Source organism: Dama dama, chromosome 20 (genome assembly GCF_033118175.1).
Source record: "Dama dama isolate Ldn47 chromosome 20, ASM3311817v1, whole genome shotgun sequence".
NCBI classification, from domain to species: domain Eukaryota; kingdom Metazoa; phylum Chordata; class Mammalia; order Artiodactyla; family Cervidae; genus Dama; species Dama dama.
The window spans coordinates 12,573,433-12,594,575 of record NC_083700.1 but is presented as its reverse complement, the minus strand read 5'-3'; the positions used below and the strand labels follow the sequence as shown (position 1 = coordinate 12,594,575).

At 39.3% G+C, this 21,143-nt stretch overlaps 1 protein-coding gene across 1 annotated transcript in view; it reads right to left on the bottom strand.

The window, feature by feature from the left end:
• The window catches only part of SPTA1 (spectrin alpha, erythrocytic 1), a 67,692-nt gene that overhangs the window by 39,698 nt on the left and 6,851 nt on the right, over positions 1 to 21,143 (bottom strand). The window contains exons 6-19 of the mRNA XM_061119824.1: positions 20,440 to 20,573; positions 19,467 to 19,611; positions 17,217 to 17,371; positions 16,110 to 16,245; positions 15,907 to 16,008; positions 14,116 to 14,253; positions 13,401 to 13,511; positions 11,764 to 11,841; positions 11,477 to 11,632; positions 9,743 to 9,947; positions 8,204 to 8,385; positions 4,140 to 4,383; positions 2,726 to 2,848; positions 174 to 391 (exon numbers count right to left, since the gene is read on the bottom strand). Coding sequence (XP_060975807.1) covers positions 174 to 391; positions 2,726 to 2,848; positions 4,140 to 4,383; positions 8,204 to 8,385; positions 9,743 to 9,947; positions 11,477 to 11,632; positions 11,764 to 11,841; positions 13,401 to 13,511; positions 14,116 to 14,253; positions 15,907 to 16,008; positions 16,110 to 16,245; positions 17,217 to 17,371; positions 19,467 to 19,611; positions 20,440 to 20,573 — 2,127 coding nt within the window. The remainder of the gene's footprint in view (positions 1 to 173; positions 392 to 2,725; positions 2,849 to 4,139; positions 4,384 to 8,203; positions 8,386 to 9,742; positions 9,948 to 11,476; positions 11,633 to 11,763; positions 11,842 to 13,400; positions 13,512 to 14,115; positions 14,254 to 15,906; positions 16,009 to 16,109; positions 16,246 to 17,216; positions 17,372 to 19,466; positions 19,612 to 20,439; positions 20,574 to 21,143) is intronic.

Here is a 21,143-nt window from a genome sequence, read left to right as displayed (position 1 = left end):
TTTTGGGATTTTTATTAATTCAGGTTATCCCAGCAGAGGAAGCCCAAAAGTTATCACTCTGGAAACCCCAAATGATCTAAGAAAACCTAACACTATCACACAATCTAATGAGGTACACATTTGGTACCAATTTGGTAAGTATCAGACAATATCTTTCTCTATGCCCTCCTTACCCCAGCTGCTTCTTCATCAGCCCCATAGTTAGTGTTGTCTACTATAGGTTCCTTCTCTCTAATCCATGCTTCTGCTTCGTGCAGATCGACTAGGTACTGCTGGAATTGGACGTTGGCTTCAAGATCATTCTGCCGTCTAGTAGCTCGAGCCTGGAGAGATTCCATATTCTCATTCAAACTCTTGACCCTAGAGGCCACATCTTCTGCAGCAAAGTGTCCTATGAGGTAGGTATAGAAAAGGAGAATTTTACCCTTATTAATGTCCACTCTATTTTAATCCTTTTGGAAACCTGGGAGAGAGAAAGGGAGCCATGAGGATCATGCTGCATGAAGTCAATATGACATTTTACCTAAATTCCTAGGAACTGAAATGTCATATGTGAGATTAAGCATAGGTAGATGTTAATGAAGGATAGAGTGTATGTGTGGTGGTGAATTGGAAGATACAATCTCTGATGTAGGGAATGAAAACAAAATACCTATATGTGGGTACTGTTCAGAGCACTAAAAACATGCATTCTCTAGCCTAAACAGAAAAATCAGCTAATTTTCATTTCTGTTTTTTTTTTTTTTTTTTAATATTGATGAATCAAAAATTTTCCTTAGATCGTGTTAAGTACATTTTCAGAATTTGGTGAACACCCCAACAGATAAATCAAGAAAATACAGTGTAGTGTTGGCAAAAGTCAACCAGCAGATTTTCACTTCTGCCCATAAAGAACTTATTACTACAAAATTTGTTCTCCTATCCTAAACAACTAGAAAACAGGACAGACTGTAAGATATAATGATTTTCAGACAATAGGCAAAAGAGTGTGACTCCTGAGAGAAGGGAAAGAAATGAGCTATGCCTTTATGAATGTCACAGCTCAGGCCTGGGGCAGTATATACCCTGTGGTGCTAAGAGGGTTAGCACGCTAGGACCACAGAACTATCAATAGCAATCACAACACGCTGAGACAGACGTCAGAGCTGAGGGAAGACAAGACAGCTAGAATGTATGGAGCAGAATGCTGACTAGACTGATGGACCAGCGAGGGTGTTTTGGAAATTTGCAAAGGTCCCTTGAAGTATTTGACCGATTATTCCTTGGCAGACATGTACCAGGAAACTCTTAAAGGGGAAGAAAAAGAAGACTGGAAAGAAGTAGACCAAAAAACTCCTAAGGACCACAAAGTGTTGTGAATATTTAAAATTAGCTCCCAGCAAAGTGGAAAGATATGGGCTTCCCAGGTGGTGCTAGTGGTAAAGAACCCGCCTGCCAGTGCAGGAGACACAAATTCAATCTTTGGGTCAAGAAAATTCCCTGGAGAAGGGAATGGCAACCCACTCAAATATTCTTGCTTGGAGAATCCCACGGACAGAGGGATCCTGGCAGGCTATGATCTATGGGGTGACAAAGAGTTGGTTACGACTGAAACAACTTGAAGAAGCAAAGTAGAAAGACATAAAGTGGTCAAAATTGCCCTTTTTGAGCATATGTGATGCTGGTATGTCCCTAGCCACAGTTGTGATATCATATTCCAGTTTCAGCTGTGGTCTGGTGCCTCCTGGTCCCTCTGTGGCATCTATCTGGACATGGCTCCGGCTCCACCCAACTGCCTGCAGGCACCAACGCCTGACATGTCTCACCAAACAACCAGCAAGAGAGAAATACTGCACCACCCATCAGCAAAAGCAAGTTGACTGAAGTCATGCTAAGCTCACAGACACGCCAAAACACAACACCTCATGTGGCCCTGCTCAACAGAGGGAAAAGACTCAGCTCTACCAACCAAAGTGCAGGTATCAATCCCTCCCACCAGGAAGCCTGTAACAAACCCCTAGACCAATCTCACCCACCAGAGGGCAGACAACAGAAACAAGACGAACTGCAGGCCTGCAGCCTGTGGAAAGGAGACCATGAACACAGTCGGTTAGCCAAATGAGACAACGGGGAAATATTTTGCAAAGTGGAAAGATATTATAATGAATGATATAGTGTCCTCATAAGGCTTGTACCTTAGTAGCGGACTAATCCTCTAAATTAGTTCCAGAATAAAATCTTCCCTGGAAGAACAATAAGAAAGCAGATCCAAGAAGCTCTGGATCTTTGTTTCTGCAAAGCTGCAGAAACAAAGAAAAGTACACCAAGTTGGTAAAAGTCAGTGATAAAAAGCTTTAAAGAGTCAGAGGAAAAAAAGCATTACATGCAAAAGAGCAAAGACAGGAATGAAGCACGCTTCTTACCAGAAACTATGCAAGTCAGAAGATGTGCAGTAGCATCTTAAAAATACTTAAAGACACTGTCCGACAATAATTTTATAACCAGTGAAAATGTGTTTCAAAAATGGAGGCAAAAGTAAGTCTTTTAGATCAAAGAAAAAGCCCAGAGAATCTATTATTAGTAGGACCTCACTAGAGGAAATGTTAGAGAAACTTCACCTAAAAGGAAAATTATACAGGTAAAAGTATCAATGTAGACAAAGGAATGAAGCCCTAAAATTGGAAAAACTTCTTCCCATAAATTTGGTAAAGTGGTGACAGGTCATTTCAATTTGAATCATGCATACCTTCCTCTACCATTTTGTTTCCCTTCTCTGTGATCATTTGGATGCGTGGCTCATGGCTGGCAATGTTAGCCTGGATGACACGGTGTCTGTTCAGAAGATTATTGGAGGTAATCAGGTCTTTGCCTAGAGATAAAAATAATTTCAAGGTCATTGTTGTAGTGCACAGAATAAGAAGATCTTATTCTACTTCTTTTTAACTCTTGGACCTACAAGTTCTTCCCATTGAATTCATTAAGCAGGCTTCCTAAAATTTACATTGTCTGAATTAATTATCTCTGCTTGGCTTTGTTCTTCCCCTTGCCATTTTGTACTAAGAAATTTCAATTTATTATTCTACGAAAAATGAGGAATACATCGCTCTTCTCTTTGGATGACAGGTAGAAAGGCAAGTAACTCTTCAACTCAAACTTTCAATATATCATGCAACCAATTTCTTTTAACACATTGTAGTATAAAAAGCAGGCTCTTCTACTTATTATTTCTATGGGTTCCAGAAAGTTATTAAATCCTCAAAACTAATAATAACTGTTCTGTAATTTTCTTTGTAAAGATTAGAAATAATTTACAAAAGGTGCCTCACCATTGGTTAACATTAACAAGCCATAATAAAAACTACATAGTATTCATTTCCTCCTCCTTCTAAAGTCTCCGGCTCCAGCTACTTCATCCTCCCTGTCTCCCATCCAGTCTTCACCTCTCTTTCCTCTAAAATTTTCCTCCGTTTCCTTCACACTAAAAGTCTGCAAATCTCTACGCTCATCTCTCCTTCAAAGATATCTTTCCTCTTCTAGGAAGTTTTCCCAGACTAGTTCCTCCTCTCATCACGATCCAGTCTCTCACAGATGTACCCAATATATGTAAGTTAAGTTTACATTATATCTGTGTGCACTTTTTTCTCTATTTCAATGCAAGTGTCCTGGCTTTAACAATGGTAAACCAATAGCTTCCAAAGGGAAAAAAAAAAAAGTACTCTATCTGCTGTTTCATTCCTTTTATCTTTGTAATAGCTCATATATTAATACATCCTTGTGAAAATTCCCCTTATAAAAGGGAACTACTGACAATGTAGACAGAAACACTTGGTACCTCAAACATTAACTATGACCACTCAGCCAAGGACCTTGACAATAAGTTAAGTTAGAGCAAGTAGCAAAAAGCTGGTCATACTTTAGCTCTTCCCAGAGGCCTTAAATCTGTGACATTTTTCATGTTTGATATTAGGAGATAAACCTCTCATATAAATTTTTCTAAAAATCTTTTTTTTTTTTTTTCTTTGAAAGCCTGAAAAATTTTCAAGTGTCTAAGGGGAAAGACCTGAGCATAAACTTAGTTACTGTGTCCCTGAGCTTTCAAACCATCTGCAGACCTTGGTCTCCTTCTGGCTCTGCCTGTTGATGCTCTATGACTTACTAACCGAGGTAGGTGGAAGCCACTGAGGGTTCTGTCTCTTGGATCCAGGCCTCCTCATCCTCTGTATCTCTCTGGATCTGGTACAGGTGGAAAAGGTCAATGAGCTTATTCTTCCGGTAGGCCAGTCGCTCTTTCAGGGCTTCAAACTGGGATACCAGGTACTCCTGCCTTTCCCGCATATTCCCAGCATCGGGATGGATTATTTCTTCAAAATATGCCACCAGTTCTGTGAGGGTGTCCACCTGATCCTAAAGGAGAAATAGGACAGGGATCAGAAAGTCCCATGATTTAGTAAGAAAAGGATGAGAGTTTGGTAGCTGGTATCTGGGGTTGGGGGTGGGGGTTGGTGTTGGGCAGGGGGTGATAAGGAGAATCAGCTCCTATATGCGCTTGTGTTTAAAGTTCTAAATCAAATCAGTGAAATAGAGTGGGAGAGGTTGCTACACTAAGAACCAATTCATCATGCCAAAAGCTATTTATAGGAAAATAGTTCTGAAATAACATGTTGTTGTTTAAATCATGTCTGGCTCTTTTGCAATACTATGATCTATAGCCCACCAGGCTCCTCTATCCTTGGAATTTCTCAGGCAGGAATATTGGAATGGATGTCATTTCCTTCTCCAGGGGATCCTCCCCACTCAGGGATCAAACCCACATCTCCTGCATTGGCAGGTGGATTCTTTATCACTGAGCCACTGGGAAGCCCCAAAGTCATGTGCTAGAAAGGACAAAATGTTTATAGAGGGCACCAAAGAAATCAGGGAAACCAGAACTACAAAGCCTTCCTTGATTGGGAGTGTTGCTAAATTGAGGCCCCGAAGAAGATAGCGGGAAGCTTTTTCTTTCTCAGTCCCCCTTCCAACTCCTTTCTTGTTCTTTATAATGAGCTATTATTGTTTGTTGCGGAGCAGGAACAATGCCTGTGAGATGAAATGTGGCTCTGTGAAACAAGTATCAGAACCCCAAAAAGAGAAATTCAAAGGCCTTTCTTTGACTACTAGTTGTACGAATCTAAGGGAATAACTGTTCCCATTTGACTTATACATGAGAAAAGGGAAAACCAGAAGCAGAAGTTTGAGGAATCTTCCTAGAAATAAAAGTTTAATCATATTACTGCATAGTAAAATAGATACAAGAGATTCATTTCATCTTTATTAACAAGGTCAACTATGACTGTCTAGCAGTAGCACAGTACATGGGAGTTTTGTTTTTCTGCTTGTTTCATTCTGTTGTTGGGAAGGGCAGTTGATGATAAAAGGAGTTCTTCTAAAAGATGTATGTACAGCAGGTATTGGTTTTACTTATCCTAGTTTGCTGTTCTGTGCTCAACCTATACAGGGTTTGACCTATCTCTTCTCTATTTGGAACAAACTACTGATCATCAATAGCTTCTTAAAGTGTATATTCACTTCTCAATAAAGAATTAAAGACTCCATAAAGAGTTAAAATTATAATCTTCTACTAGCCAACTGTTCTCATCTCTTAGGACAGTTTAACTTTGAAAAACATCATTGTATAATGGAGTGATTTTAAAACATCATAATTGTCATCATGATTATGGTACCACTGTACTATCTGAAAGCTAATGTAATGCATGATGAATCAGACTAAAGAGATAGACTTGGCTGAGAGTCAGTTGCTATTTTATCCAGTGTCCACCTGTTTTAAAATTAGTTTCCCCATCTATATAATTAAAACTTTAGATAATATTTAATATATATAACATATAATAAAGACTAGAGAATATTTATGACCTTTTTCAGCTTTGGTAGTTCATATCTAAAATTTCTTTTGCAAGCATGGTATCTTAGCCTCTACTCCAACTAGGAGTATAACCAAGCGGGACCCTACAGGCCTTCCTGGGACAAATCCCTCCCCCATACCTTCTGTGTTAGCTCCTTTCTGAAGTAGCCAGATAATAGTATCTGATACATATTTCCTGAGTTTTTCATATGCTAAAACCACCACCAAATAGAAGAAATTAACTGCTTGAAGATCATGAGCAGTAGCCTGCAGACCTTCTGGAACCTAAGGCTTGATAATATTAACTGCTGTCAATACAAGCAGTTACAATACAATTCAATACAAGCTTGGATTCCTGGGATGAGAAATTGAGTCAACTGAAAGTTGATTTCCACTGAATTCTCTAGAAACTCACATAGAGTATCTCTGCTGCAGGGAGGAAGCCAATTCTGACTACATTTTGGAAACTATTCCGACTTTTTTTTCATTGCTTTTGTTATTATAATCATACTCAATGGCTTTCCTGGAGGACCCTGAACCCTTTGTTCAGCTTACTGACAGATAGCTTGTCCCTGCCCACCTGTGAATAGAAGAGATTAACACACCACTTCTTCAGGCTGGACATTCTCTTGGAGATGTTTTGCAAGACCGAAGACCTTTTACTTTACTTCCCCACTGTTGCTCCCTCTCTCTTCTGCCTTTTGACTTTAGTTCCTGATCGCTTCTTTCTCTCTGATCGATAAAAGAACCTGGCACCCAGACCCCAATAAGATGGCTATTTTGAGGCATCGGCCTGCCTTTTTCTTGGTCTGCTGGCTCCCCGATTAAAGTCTCTTCCTTGCCTCAGTATTTCATCTCTCGGATTCACTGGCCTGTTGTATGACAAGCAGGGTGAGATCGGACTCAGTAACATCCATACTGTAAAAAGTTATTGGATAAATTTACTTAAACAAGTAGTCTGGTACAATTTCAGTGGGTAGCTTTGAAACCAACAGCCTAGACATCTGTTTCATAGTCCTGGCCCTGCTGTTAATTTTCTTTGTGACATCGGAGAAGTCACTTCATTTCTCTGGGTTTCAATTTTCTTATGGAAAAAAAAAAAAAAAAAGGTACAATTAAAAATATTTCAAGTTTTGAATTGTAGGATGCCAGAATAGAAAGAGACAATTTTATCCAAACTTTTATTTTACAGGTAAGTAAACTGAGGTGCAAAAAGGTGAAAAGATACACCACAGAACTAGTAAGTGATAAGGCTATATAAAATCCAGTTTTCTGGATTGAGAGTACAGTGTCATATTTAGAAGAGTCAATAAAGTCTTATATCAGCCGTGGGGTTCTGACAAAAGACACCAGGCACCAAGAAGAATAGCTGGATAAAGGAGATACTGGAAAGAGGTAGTTGACCAACTAAACGTTTTGAATTTGGCTTTGTTAGGTAGTTAGAATAGAAAAAAGGAGTCCAAAATGGCAGTGAAGAAAACCAAAAAAAAAGACAAAGTCCATGGAAATGAAACAAAAGAAAATCTGTGGACCAGAGTGAGAACTTCAGGTGAAACAAACACGTGCCCTTCTTGGCTAGCCCAATTTGCACAGGGCAGACTCAGGGGGGAGGAGAAAAAACATATAAAAAGAGGAAACCAAGATGGATTGAGGCCTCTCCTTTGGGGTCAGCCCACCCTCATGCCTCAAGTGTATACTACCCTCTGCTTGCTGAATAAAACTGAACTGTAACCAAGCTGTAACACTGGTGCACCATTTCAAATCTTTGCTGCTACAGACAGAATCAAGGAAATTACACACTCTCCTGGCATATCATCCAAGTCATGGCACCAGATATGTTGGGGGAGTGTGTAATTTCTTCAGTTCTGTCTCATGGGAGCAAATATTTGAAATGGTGGACCAGTGTTACAGCTTGGTTACAGCTCAGTTTTATTTAGCAAGTAGAGGACAGTACACCCCTGAGGCGTGAGGGTGGGCTAACTCCAAAGGAGAGGCCTCAATCCATCTTGGCTTCCTCTTTTTATATGTTTTGTCTCCTCCCCAATGAGCCTGCCTTATGCAAATTGGGCTAGCCAAGAAAGGGGTGTGTTTGTTTCACCTGAGGTTCTCACTCTTGTCCTCAAATTTTCTTCTGTTCCATTTTCATGGGCTTTTTCCTTTCTTTGTCTTTCTTCACCATCATTTTGAACTTCTTTTTCCTATTCTAAATACCTAACAGCTTCCTGCTCTGTCTCACTCTTTTTTTTAAATAATAATTATGATGAATGTGTTCAGAATGTATATAAGAAACTTGGCCCATGATTGGTCAAAGAGCTAGCAACAAACCTGACGAGTAGCCACAGCAGACTCCAGGAGGTTATGTTTCCTGAGCAGATTCTGTACATCTGCTAGGCCTTTCCCATAATCCTGAGACCTAGCCTGCCATTCCACATCCTCTAGCCATTGCATCAGTTCTTCTGCAGTATTTTCAAATTGCAACTGCTTATTAGCTTCATCCAACTGGATCCCTAGGAAAAGACATCAGGTATAAGACAGGTATCATAACTTATCCTCATTATATGCTATCACAAGTTATACCAACTTAAGGGATAATATAATGTTTGGCTAGTCCAATGGGGAAAATATAACTGTCTAACATGTGATTATATAAGAAATTACCATTAATTTGTAGAATCCAGATAGGATTTGCTTTTGAAGATAGTAGTGTTCTCAAAACAGATATAAACAATATGTTCATTTCTTGTTGAGGTATGGGCCTATGTTAGATTTTTAACTATCTTGTCACTCATTATTCTCTATTGAGACCTCCCTTTCAAAGGGATTCAAGCATAAATATGTCATTTTCCAAGAAAAGAATAAAACTTGGAGTTAGCTCAGTTTGAAATTTTGAAGTATCTTTTCCTAAATATCTTTCTCAGAACTTTGCTAGCCATCAGCCACCTCTGCCTTAGTGCCTGTTCTTTATCACAAACCACACCCTACAATTTTCTCTTTCAGAAAATATCTTGATTATCCACTGTTCTCAGCTAAATTCTTTATCATATGATCTTATAGCAATCATTTGTATTATTTCTGTGACATGAACTAACAGCAACTTCTTGTTGCAGTCAAGTTGATTTTTTTTCCTAAACCAAAAATCAGGATATCTGACAAAATCAGTATGATGTATATTTTCTATAACCAGGACAGAGACATGTCTATAGATAATGTTTATAACAAAGGGATTATTGACAGAAAAAGCATCATTATTTGTATTAATTATGATAATTGATTTGTTTTCCAAAGTAAGAGGTGAAATTAAATTTAAGTAGAGGCTACTCAAGCAGACATGGGAATTTTTTAAGAGCTTACAACAGAACCTGAATATGCCCAGATAGGTGAAAAAAGCAAGTCATCAAGCCTTTTCATAAGAATAAAATATTATGGGAACATCACATGTGGCCCCAACCATATTTTAATGCCTAATTTAATAACCCGAGTCAGAATACATTGCTTCATTTATAGGACAAAAAGATGTATTATTGAATTTACGGACACTCATTTTAGATGTATAGTTAATATTGAATTCATGGTATCTGAATATTATCCAACAGGAAGAAAAAAGAGGGAGAAAAGTGAAAAGAAAACAAATATAATTTCAGTTGAAAAGACCTACATATCTGAAGAAAAGAACTGTGTTAATATATAGTATGATGAGTTTAGGTTAGATTTTTTAAATTTCTTCATCAATAGAGGAAAACACAAGGAAGCAAATGAGCAGCATCCCTCCCTTCTCACAGAGGCCACCAGGTAAATTCAAGGTGGCAAAGATGAAGGTGGATTTCCGAATTTAGGAATTCATTTCTTAAAAACTCTGCTTCTAACCTTTCTGCTCTGTAGCCCCCAGCAGTTCAGTCCAGAGGCTGGTAACTTCATTCAAACGAGCAGCCACACTTTCGGAGGCATAATGATTGCTCTCAATCATCTCCTGGCCAGTTTTCTGTACATTATTGAGCCGGATCTCATTAGCTGCCAATTCTTCTTTAAAGACTTTCTGCTTTTGAACCTGGCTCTTCAAGTTCAGTGTATCCTGAGAGAAAATGAAAACAATGAAAGAAAAAAATTCTTTGAAAAATGAGGGGCAGATATTTTGAGAACAGGAATTTCTTTTCACTATAAATCTAAGTGAACTAAGATGAAGATATAAGGCAGAACTGTCCTAGTTCAAGTATAGCGCCAGAGGATGCTCAGGAAACTATGACCAATCACTCCTTTCATACAAATGACAGACATGGCTAATCACCCCCTGAATTTATTTCTACTGAGTCTGGATATGGTCTGAAGATCATTTTAAATATGACACCATATGTAAGGATTATCAATCAATTACAGCTGCCATGAAAGATGGAGATTATTTTCCATTCCTGCCTTTAGCAGAGAAGACCCGTTTACCCTACATACACTGGGACCATAACTCCTTTAGGGAACACAATCACACAGTGCTGACTTTTACAGAATGAAAGTTACAAATTAGATGCTCAAAGTTCTATCAAAAGAATATTAGAACAAGAGCATCAGAGGTATACATTGAAGACTAAATGATATCTAGAAAGTAAATACAGTGAATACATACTGACCTAGAAATCAAGAGACTGATTCCAGTCCTGACTGTAAATCCAAGAATGTGTGTGTGTGTGTGTGTGCAAAATAGTTTAACAGTTTATCATGCTCAGTCACTCAGTCATGTTCGACTCTCTCCAACCCCACGGATTGTAGCCAACTAGGCGCCTCTGTCCGTGGGATTTTCCAGGCAAGAATACTGGAGCAGGTTGCCACTTCCTACTCCAGGGGATCTTCCCAACACAGGGATCTAACCCACTTCTCTTTCCATCTCCCACATTGGCAGGCAGATTCTTTACCACAGTGCCATAAGGGAAGCCTATTAATAATTTATATTGTGAGTGAAAAATATGTGTTTTATACAATACCAAAGTGAAGGAACTTATATGTGGCTCAAAGGAATTTTTCAAAGTCACACAGACTAAAACAGGACAGGGAGTGAATTCAAGCCTAGTGTTTACCTTCCCCCAAGAGAATCCATGTGTCTAACTCTATGTTAAACAGATCTAAATAATTGGTTAACCTTGGGCAACTCACTACACAATCCAGATCCTGGTTTCTTCATCTGTAAAATAAGGAATTGTTTCTTTCCAGCTACAAAGCAGTAAGTCTATATTGTATCAAACCATTATGTTAATTCTGAGTTTCTGGTAGCCTGAATGTACATCATGATTAGACCCAACATTTTCCTACTATAAGGGTGCATAGGGCAGCAGAGAGGGGGATATGCAGCTAAATGAGGAGAGTTCCTGGTTTCCCTCTCTGTTAAGGACCACTGGGAATTGAACCAGGGAAAAGGAGTGATGGGCAACAGGGTATTGGAAAATTGGAAATCAGAAGTACAGTCTTGGAGGAATCATTGCCCTTCTCTGAGATTCTGTCTCTCCACCTATAAAATGAGGCTCACCAGCTGAACGCTATTGTCTTTTCAGTTCCAAGACTCTAATTCCATGAAATTAAGTACCAATGAGTACGTCCAGGCTCTGCAAGCCTGCCTACCTTGTAATCTTCATCATCTGCCAACTTTTTCTTTTTGTTGATCCAGTTCTTTAGGTCATCTGAGTCCTGATACAGTTGCTGCAGAAGGAATGAATCCTCCAGCAATCTGCGTCTGGTGGCAGCCTTTTCTCGTAGAGCGTCCCGTCGGGCCAACAGCTGCAAAACCCATAAACAAACTCACTGTCAGAAACATAAAATATGAATGCCTGAGATCTACTGCCAACCACGGTTACCAATGCCCCAACATTTTCCCTGACCCAGGTGCGCAGGCAGGCAGATGCACATACCCCGTCCCGGATAGTGGCGATGTTCTCTGAATCATAATGCTTATCATCAATCAGTTTGGTTGCAGTCTTGTCTACGGTCTGGAAAAAAAAAGTAAAAGTGTTTTTCTCTCATTGGCACTCAGTAAGTGGCCATAGTTTGGCTAACTGTTTAAAGAGGAAGCATGACAGTGTGGGAAGAGGGCAAGATTCAGGGTCAGAAGATCTGGGTCCTACTTCTGATTTCTGTTATAAATTGTATTTCAAAATGTAAATCTCAGACAGGTCAATTACTTTCTCTATGCCACAGTAGTTTCTTCTTAATCTAGGTTATAATGAATGAATCCTGTTTTCACTATGAGGTGAATATTTGATCTATTTTTAAATTTTTAAGAAGCATTGTTGATACAGCCTTGTTCAATGGCCAGTCTTTGTCTATCTACCTTTCTATTCACTCATCCATCCATCATATACCATATGTACTTTATAATCTTCATCTCTATCTCTAGCTATATGGGGAATGGAGTCAAATTATACATGTGAATTTTGGCTCATATTCATTCATAAACTCTCAAAACTGCTCAGGATGAATTAATTGATTGGGAATAGGAAAATGATGTAAAATTACACATGTATTTAATAAACAATAATTTATTTTACATTGTTATCTTTTACCAATGAAAATCGGCCTAATAAGCATATGAACTGGGAAGGGGCCATAACAAGCTCTGTAATTTAGAGTTTTGTGGTTATTGTTGTCATTGCTGGTGGTATACATGCACATGTTCAAGTTCTGGCTAACCCCAGCACTGTCCTAGGAGACTGCCAAAGACATATAGTATACATGCATTGGACAAATAAAGTCTCCCTCATACTTCTTTGAGACTTGCTTATGTATTGACAAGTTTCTGGGACGCTGTAACTTAAGTTTCACAAGAAAAGTATAGCAGCATTAAATGCAAGACATATAGATGAAGATATACAGGAAAAAAATAGATACTACCTAGGTATGTAGATATTACTAAAGAAAGCTAAATGGAGATATTACTGGAGAGGAAAAGACTAAAAAATGTAAATAATATGTTCAAACTTTTAAGTTATGATTCATATTGGATATGGATCCCATAGTTTCTATTTATACTGCAGAAAAAAAATAAGACAATCCGGCACTGTTTCAGAAAATATAAATTGCTCAAAATCTTTAAAAACTTTCTAAAAAAGTCACAATATTTTAAAGGGACTATCCTACAATTAAATTAATTTTAAAAAATAAATTTACCTAATTATGAAAAAAATTTAAAAATAAATACTTTCTAAATATGCTTTGTGGAATAAGAAATGTGTTGATAAAAAATGGGTATGATTATTTTTCTGGATGTTTTCTCTTTTAAAAACGACCCTCATGTCTGAGGATTGGTAATCTATGAGATGTGTATAACACAGGGAGTTCAACCCAGTGCTCTGTGATAGTCTAGAGGTGTGGGATTGGGTGGGGGATGGGAAGAAGGTTCAAGACGGAGGGAATATATGTGTACTTATGGCTGATTCACATTGCTGTAAGGCAGAAACCAGCACAACATTGTAAAGCAATTATCCTTCAATTAAAGATTAAAAAAAAAAAAAAAATGAAGCCAATGCCCAAACCAGGACCCATTTCTTACTGTGATCTTCTCCTCCTGGGCAGTAAAAGCTTCCTCAAAGTCATCATGCTTCTGACGAAGGGCTTCTACACTGCCCAAGGAATTTCCGAGGTCCTCATTTTCCAGAAAGGCCTGTAGAAGACAGAAAGATACATCCCAGCTGTGCCTCACCAGTGAGAATCATTCCCTTTGGAATATCTCTGAGAAAAGGAATAAAAAAGGAAGTGAGGGGGATGGTAAGCAAGAAGGGAATTAACACAAGGTAGGAGAGGAGATAGAGACTAACCTCAAAGAGCAGAACCTCAGCTTCAGACTTCCCTTCCCAACCTTCTCATCCAAATTTATCACCTTCATCTCAGTGTCTGAACCAACCAATCTAAGCATGATTCTGTGTTCTCAAATCCTCAAAAGGACCACTCACCTCCACCAGAAAATCTCTGGTTAGCCCTACCTGACTCATCACATTTTTCTTTCGCGGATCCCGTAACAATTAGATATTCATTTTGCCTCACGTTCAGAGAAGTTTAAAAACTCTGTGCTTTGTATTTAAATATGTTTCCTGTGCATTTGTCCATGAGGGAATTTCAAGAGCCTTACAGAGAGGGTCGATCTTTTCTCCTTCTTGTGGCTCACCCTCTAATTCCCAGGTGAGCTGAAGTGGTGGGGAGGATGCAGATAGTAGTGAACAAGGAGCAGGAGAAGTGGCTTCTGGACACTCGCCGAGCCCCTGTGTTACCTCTTGTCTGCTCATCCAGCTGTCTACTTGCTCACTGTCGCGGTAGAAGAGATGCAGGTTCAAGCACTGTTCATACTGCTGCTGACGCTCCGCCCACAGCTTCCGCAGAGCTGCCCAGTTGTTCGAAAGTGCCGTCATCTTTGGAAAGGAAGAGGTAAAAGACCAGGAAGATTTTAAATGAATTTATTTTATCCTACTTTCACTGAGCACCTAATAAATGCAAGGCCCTTTGAAGAAAAAAAAAAAAAAAAATGAATAGAAATTGGGCTTTTCTCTTAAGACTCCTACAACTAAGTAAATCCCTATAGTATAGGGAAAAAAATGGAAGAAATACCATAATAGAGGTACACACTTACTATGTATAAATAAAGAAGAAAAGATTAATTGATTCAAAGAAACAGGGAGTAGAAGTATAGAAACTATTGTATCAAACCAAGATTTAAAAGGCAGAGAGGCGGGGATCAAGATTGTAGGAGGACATAATACCACAAGTAAGTAAGTATTCCAGGTAATCATTAGATTACACGAAGTGCTCCAGAGAAAACTGCAGTGTCTAAAAAAGGTGGACATTTCATGAAATTCAAGTTCACAGGGCACTTCAAAGATCAGATTGAGAAGTTTTCATTCTATTTCAAATGCAAATAAGAACCATCAAGGAAAAGGGGACATTCTCAAACTCATGAAAGCCTTGTTTCTGCCCAAGAATCTGTCCTAGAAACCCCAGCTTACTAAAACTGCTGTGTTAATTCCATCAAAAAGATGGTACAAATTCTCAGAATTCAGGATAACAGGTACATTTCAAGGTTTTAGAGTTCCACTCTTCCTTTGGCAGAAAATTGTTAAAAATAAAAATTCATGTTATATTTCTCCCATAAGGTTCTTGATGAGTTGAAATACAGTCATCTCAGTCTTCATCATGTAGTGCTGGTGGCTGTGCTTGAAAGCTAATGAGATGCAGAGAACCTGCAAATCTTATTTCAGTTATCATCCCAGGAGTTCCTATGACTCTTGCCTACAGCAAAATGTCTCAGGGATCAGGTTTAGGTGAGCCCTTGGGATCTAGAAGATTATGATGATGGCAGTGTGTAAAGCTTTCTTGTTGTTTAATGAAGATTTCAGAAACACAGATATAGGAAAATCAGTTTGATTTGAGGTTGTATAGAGGAGAGAAGAAAAGGAACCGTGTACCAGGAACCACGCTAGATACCTTAGGGAACCCCAAGATGAATAAGGAGCAATCCTCAAAGAATTCAGTCTAGAGACTAGCATGAGAAAGGGACACAACAGTGCATGTATGACAAGGCAAGATGGCATGGAATTTTCTTGACTCAAATGGTAAAGAATCTGCCTGCACTGTAGGAGACCTGGTTTCAATCTCTGGGTCAGGAAGTTCTCCTGAAGAAGGGAATGGCTACCTACTACAGTATTCTTGCCTGAAGAATTACATGGACAGAGGAGCCTACTCCTCTGCCCTCTACAGAGGGCAGGCTACTGTCCATGGGGTCACAAAGAGTTAGACATGACTGAGCAACTAATGCTTTCACTTTCAAGTGATGAAATTAGTTAGACCGACTAACGTCTCAGAGATGAGGAAGCACACGTCAAGTTCTGAGAATTTCAAAAGCCTCACTCTAGCTAAAGCAACATATGAAGGAAGCAATGTGAAATCTGGATCTATGTTAAGATATTTATATGTCTTCTGTTCTCTTTCCATTCAGAGATTGTCAATTAGTAAGAGATTAAGTGAAGGCTATGTATCAAAATTTCACAAATTCTGTTAAACTGGATTACCTTTTCCTGAACTTCACCAGATGCTTCATGATTGGCATCCAGCAGGGCTTGACCAGTCTCATTAGCAGATTGAAATCGGTCATCATAAGAGTCAATCTCATGCTGTGACCACAAGACAAAACTGTGTTAAAACGAAGCAAGAAAAGTTCTGGCATCACTGTCACCTCCCTCTTCCTCCTCCTGGGGAGGCCCTTCCTCTCTACCTTATGCTGCTGATGCCTGTCCAGTAGGGCTTCCCCACCAGTCACATCTGTGGACAGCTTATCAGCATTGATCAGAGCAGTCTTTTCCTCCATCCAACCTGAGAGCTCATCATAGTCAGATAAGAACCGCTGGTACCTGGGGAAAAGGTAAAGGAAAGGACAGAAAGGAGGAACTAGATTGTAAATGGACATTGAACAAAGAGTCAGAGTTGGGTTGGGCTAAGATGTACAACATGCTTTTGGCATTAAACCTAGCCCTTCATTCCTCTGATATACTTCCCTATTCCTTTAGCAATGCTGGCTATATATAAATCCTTCACTCTAGATTGTATATTCCTAGGGTGAATGTGTCTGCGTGATGAAGCACTTGGGCATGACATCTCCAACATCACACGGTAACACTCCAGAAACACTTGAAGTAAAGTACTAAAGTACTATGAGGCCAATAAATAATCACATAACGTAAACAACAGGAAGCACCTTATGACAAGGGGCAGCTAGAGTTAGGATTAGGAGCCCTCATGTATCTTAATTCACTCTTCACCATATCAGTGAAAACAAAAGCCACCAAAAAAATTACCTATTCAAAAAACCAAAGCCTCACCATTTCATTTTCAATCATATCAATAAGATAAATACTATTTTCTGGTGATTTAACAACTAACCATAAAAATTAAGTACAGAAATGATGTGATGTTCAAGTCTTTTTTTTTTTTTTTTTTTATATGTAAGCTGACCTACGTTCAGGAAACAATTCTAGATTTATTTTCTATTCTTCAGCTTGGAAATTAACTCCAATTCCTTAGCTAGGGCCAGGATTTTGATATGTTTCTTCAATTACTTTTTCAGCTTCATGGGCCACTTCATAGCTTCTTACAACTATACAAACAGAGGAAGATAGAAAGGGTATATAGGTGAAAGGAGATGTCATTCTGAGGATTATATCATCCTGCAAAGGACTTCTGGAAACTTAAAATTTCTTTTGCCTCTACTGAGCAGGGCCGGGTCATTCATTATTTTATTCCTTTTACTCTTTTATTTCTGTTTTAACATTGCACTTTGACCCTGTAGAGGTAGTTAACATAATAGAAAAGAAGGCTTTCTCACCCATAAGAAGCCTGTAGCTTTTCATATCTGCTTGTAGCCAAGTTGCGAATATGTTCCCAACAGGAGAGCAGATCCTCTTTCATCTGCTGGATTTCAGCTGCATCTGAAGGATGGGAAAGCTTCAACTTGTCTGCTTTGGCACATAACTCCTTCACCTTTGGGATGAAAAAGAAACCTAGTGTGTGAAGGTGGGTCAAAAGTATGGTGCTAGATAGTGACTTTATAGTATATACATATGTCTAGTGATAATGCTGTACATCCGAAACTTACTATATAATTTTAAAAAGAGGAAAAATGAAACTTAGTGGGAAATCCAAGTATTCTGATCCTTCTGACAAAGTTTTATGGGATGGATGTAACATAATAATTATATGAGTAAGAATGACATATTAGTGCATTTATATGGATATATCTTTATTAATATATTCATGTAACTATATTAACAATAATAATTTACTGACTGCTTTTTGTCTCTTATTGTGCTAAGCATGTCACATTCATTTTCTTGTTTTATCAGTTCAGTTCAGTTCAGTCGCTCAGTCGTATCCGACTCTTTGTAACCCCATGAACTGCAGCACGCCAGGCCTCCCTGTCCATCACCAATTCCGAGTTTACCCAAACTTGTCCATCGAGTCAGTGATGCCATCCAGCCATTTTATCCTCTGTCGTCCCCTTCTCCTCCTGCCTTCAATCCCTCCCAGCATCAGGGTATTTTCCAATGAGTCAACTCTTCACATGAGGTGGTCAGAGGACTGGAGTTTCAGCTTCAGCATCAGTCCTTCCAATGAACACCCAGGACTGATCTCCTTTAGGATGGACTGGTTGGATCTCCTTGCAGTCCAAGGGACTCTCAAGAGTCTTCTCCAACACCACAGTTCAAAAGCATCAATTTTTTGGCGCTCAGCTTTCTTCACAGTCCAACTCTCACATCCATACATGACAACGGGAAAAACCATAGCCTTGACTAGACAGACCTGTCTCCTTTTAAAAGACTATGAGGCAGAAACTATTCTTGTTCCCCTTGTATGTGAAAACTAGAGGCTAAGTATTTTATCCACCCAAGGTCATTCAATGAATCAGTATCAGAAGCAATATTTAGATGTATATCTGTCCTTCATTACCCTCTATACTGTTTTCATAAACATTACCATAGGAATCAGAAAGATATTTCTGCTAAGGAAAATTTTGGCCAAGAAAATTTCAGTAATGCCAGGCCAGTGTGAGCACAATTCCTGAAGAGCAGGGTTACTAGGGAAAATTCCATGTTACCATTAGTCCTTCCACTATACTGAATTATAATCAGGTGTTGTCTAAGATGAGATTTCATTATCATTACTCATTAAGTCATGGTATTTTATCACTCATAATTAGGGAGAGAGAAAAAAAAAAAGACCAAAGGAGAAAAATGAGGAAGAATAAAAGAAGTAGACTGGTGAAATATTTTTCAGAAACTGGACAGAGGGATAGAACTATGATTAAAGCATAGCAACTAGGGATCTTCTTGTGGGTTGACTCCACTGTAAAAGCTGAGGAGTAATCAGTTTAAGTTATGGTCAAAGTTGTGAGGGGAAGAAGTAAGAATGGAAAGCATTCAAGAATATAGGCCTACTCCAAGTTCTTGTGTGACTATGCCTACCGTAGGTACAGGAATCGAGGTCTTTCAGCTTCCAGAAGAAAACCCAAAGGCGGGTTGAGTAGAGTGTTTTAGCGTCTATGTTTGTTATAAAAGGAGAAGAAGAAATTTTCCCCCTTTTCTACTGAGTAAAGGACAAAAAGAAACAAGGTTCATCTCCAACAGGAGAAGGTATGGTTAGGTAGGAAACCATTCATCAAGCTATCTATTTTGGTTTTGAATTATGAAATATATTACAAAAAGCATAAGCATATATATATATAATATATATGTGCATTTAAATAAAAATAATTTAAATAAAATAACTAGATATCCAAGAATCATATACAAGTTATAAACTAGAATATAGAGGTATATTCAGGTGGCACAAAATTTCTCCTTCATTGAAATAACAAATTTACTGTGTTCTATGGAGACAAGTGGAGAAGGCAATGGCAACCCACTCCAGTACTCTTGCCTGGAAAATCCCATGGACAGAGGAGCCTGGTAGTCAACAGTCCATAGGATCGCAAAGAGCTGGACATGACTGAGCGACTTCACTTAACTTATGGAGACAAGATGAACATCAGATGGCTCTTCTGACTCAAGGATGTTAGCTCTTCCTCCCACCAGCTTACCTTGTCATTCATGACTGCAAGGTTCCTCTCAAGTGTCTTGTGGCTGTGAAACAGTGCCTCAGAGCTCACAAGGTCTTTGCCATAGTCCTCAGACGTGACTTGATCCTCTTTCTCCTTAATCCACTGGATGGCTTCAGTCACATCCCTGCCAGACATCCCCATGAACTCCAGCAAAGGAAGAAGGCAGGCATTCCAGGGCAAACAGCACCCAGCAGGACCAGCCTCACTCACCCTGTCAGAAACTATCCTATCTTCCCACACACTAGCAAAAAATAGCGTAAAGAATTCCTGTTTGGGGGCTTCCCTGGTGATCCATTGGTTAAGAATTCACCTGCCAATGCAGGGGACATGGGTTCAATCCCTGGTCCGGGAAGATCCCACTTGCAAAGAGACAATTAGGCCCATGCACCGCAACTAATGAAACCCATGCATCTAGAGTCCGTGCTTCACAAGAGAAGCTGCCACAATGAGAATCCTGCCCACCACACTGAAGAGTAAACCCCGGCTCACCTCAGAGAAAGCCCGCCCACAGCAACCAAGACCCAGTACAGCCAAAAATAGAATAAATGCACAAGATTTTTAAAAAGAGTTCCTACTTTAATGGTTTCCACTGAGATGTAGGGACCTGGGCATCCTGTCAGCTGAGCCTCCAGATATACTTCTGTGTTAGCTCTTCATAAACGTCCTCCTTCCCAACCTCACGCTGCATTCTCTTTCTGCTTTTGCCCCTGCAGAACTTCCATCAGTAATTCACTAGTGCTAATTTTATTACTTTAAGCTCCATTTAACACATACTTGGCTATTGACTGGATCACAATTTTAGCTACTCTGTCCCTTGTTGTCTTAAAGGCAAGCACATGCTTTTCTTTGATTCAGGGTATTGGCCACTAATTTCTAACAGTAACAGAGACTAACCCAAATACCCAACCTGGTGCTATTGCAGTTTCCTACAACTCAGTGGCCAGATTCCTACCTTCTGAATCTCTGGAGGTCTGCAGCACTGGACAGTATTTTCTGTCGTTGGAGAGCCAGATCATGGAGACGCTGCCAGGCTGCATTCACCTCGTTCTGCTTTGACTCAATCGAGGGCAGCTCAGGATGCCTTCCCTGTGGGAGTAAGTCAGTGTTAGACTAATGCAGAAAAAATATTTAAACACTTCTTATTTTACACTGGTCCATACTTTGTCAGAGCAGAGGATAACCATTTAGCCAGATACTGCACTTCACCTTAGCCCTGGTCCCTTTTACTTGATCCACATCAAATCTCGAAAATCAAACCACCAGATATTGCATCTTCTGCCCACAGCTCAAGACTAGTCTACTAACATAGGTTGCCCAACCTCATTATTTTCAGAACTCCATCATGTTGATGGCTGCTAGCTTCCCTCAGGATCCTGGAAACCAAGGAAGAGAAAATTCCTTTTGCGAAATCTGACTTAATTTTTCAAAACTCTAATACTGTGAATTTTGGCTCTTTTGGGGCCCTGACACCTTTGAGAATATAGTTGGAGCTATTTCCCTCTTCCCAGAACTAGACAGATATGCAGATAAATTTAATTTTGCAGAAAAGTTCATACAGTTTTGCACACTATCTGAAGCAATGAGATTTATGTTTATCAGATAAAGCTAGCGGCATCAGCCCATTTTGATACTTGGCAATTTTGAGTAGTTCCCATA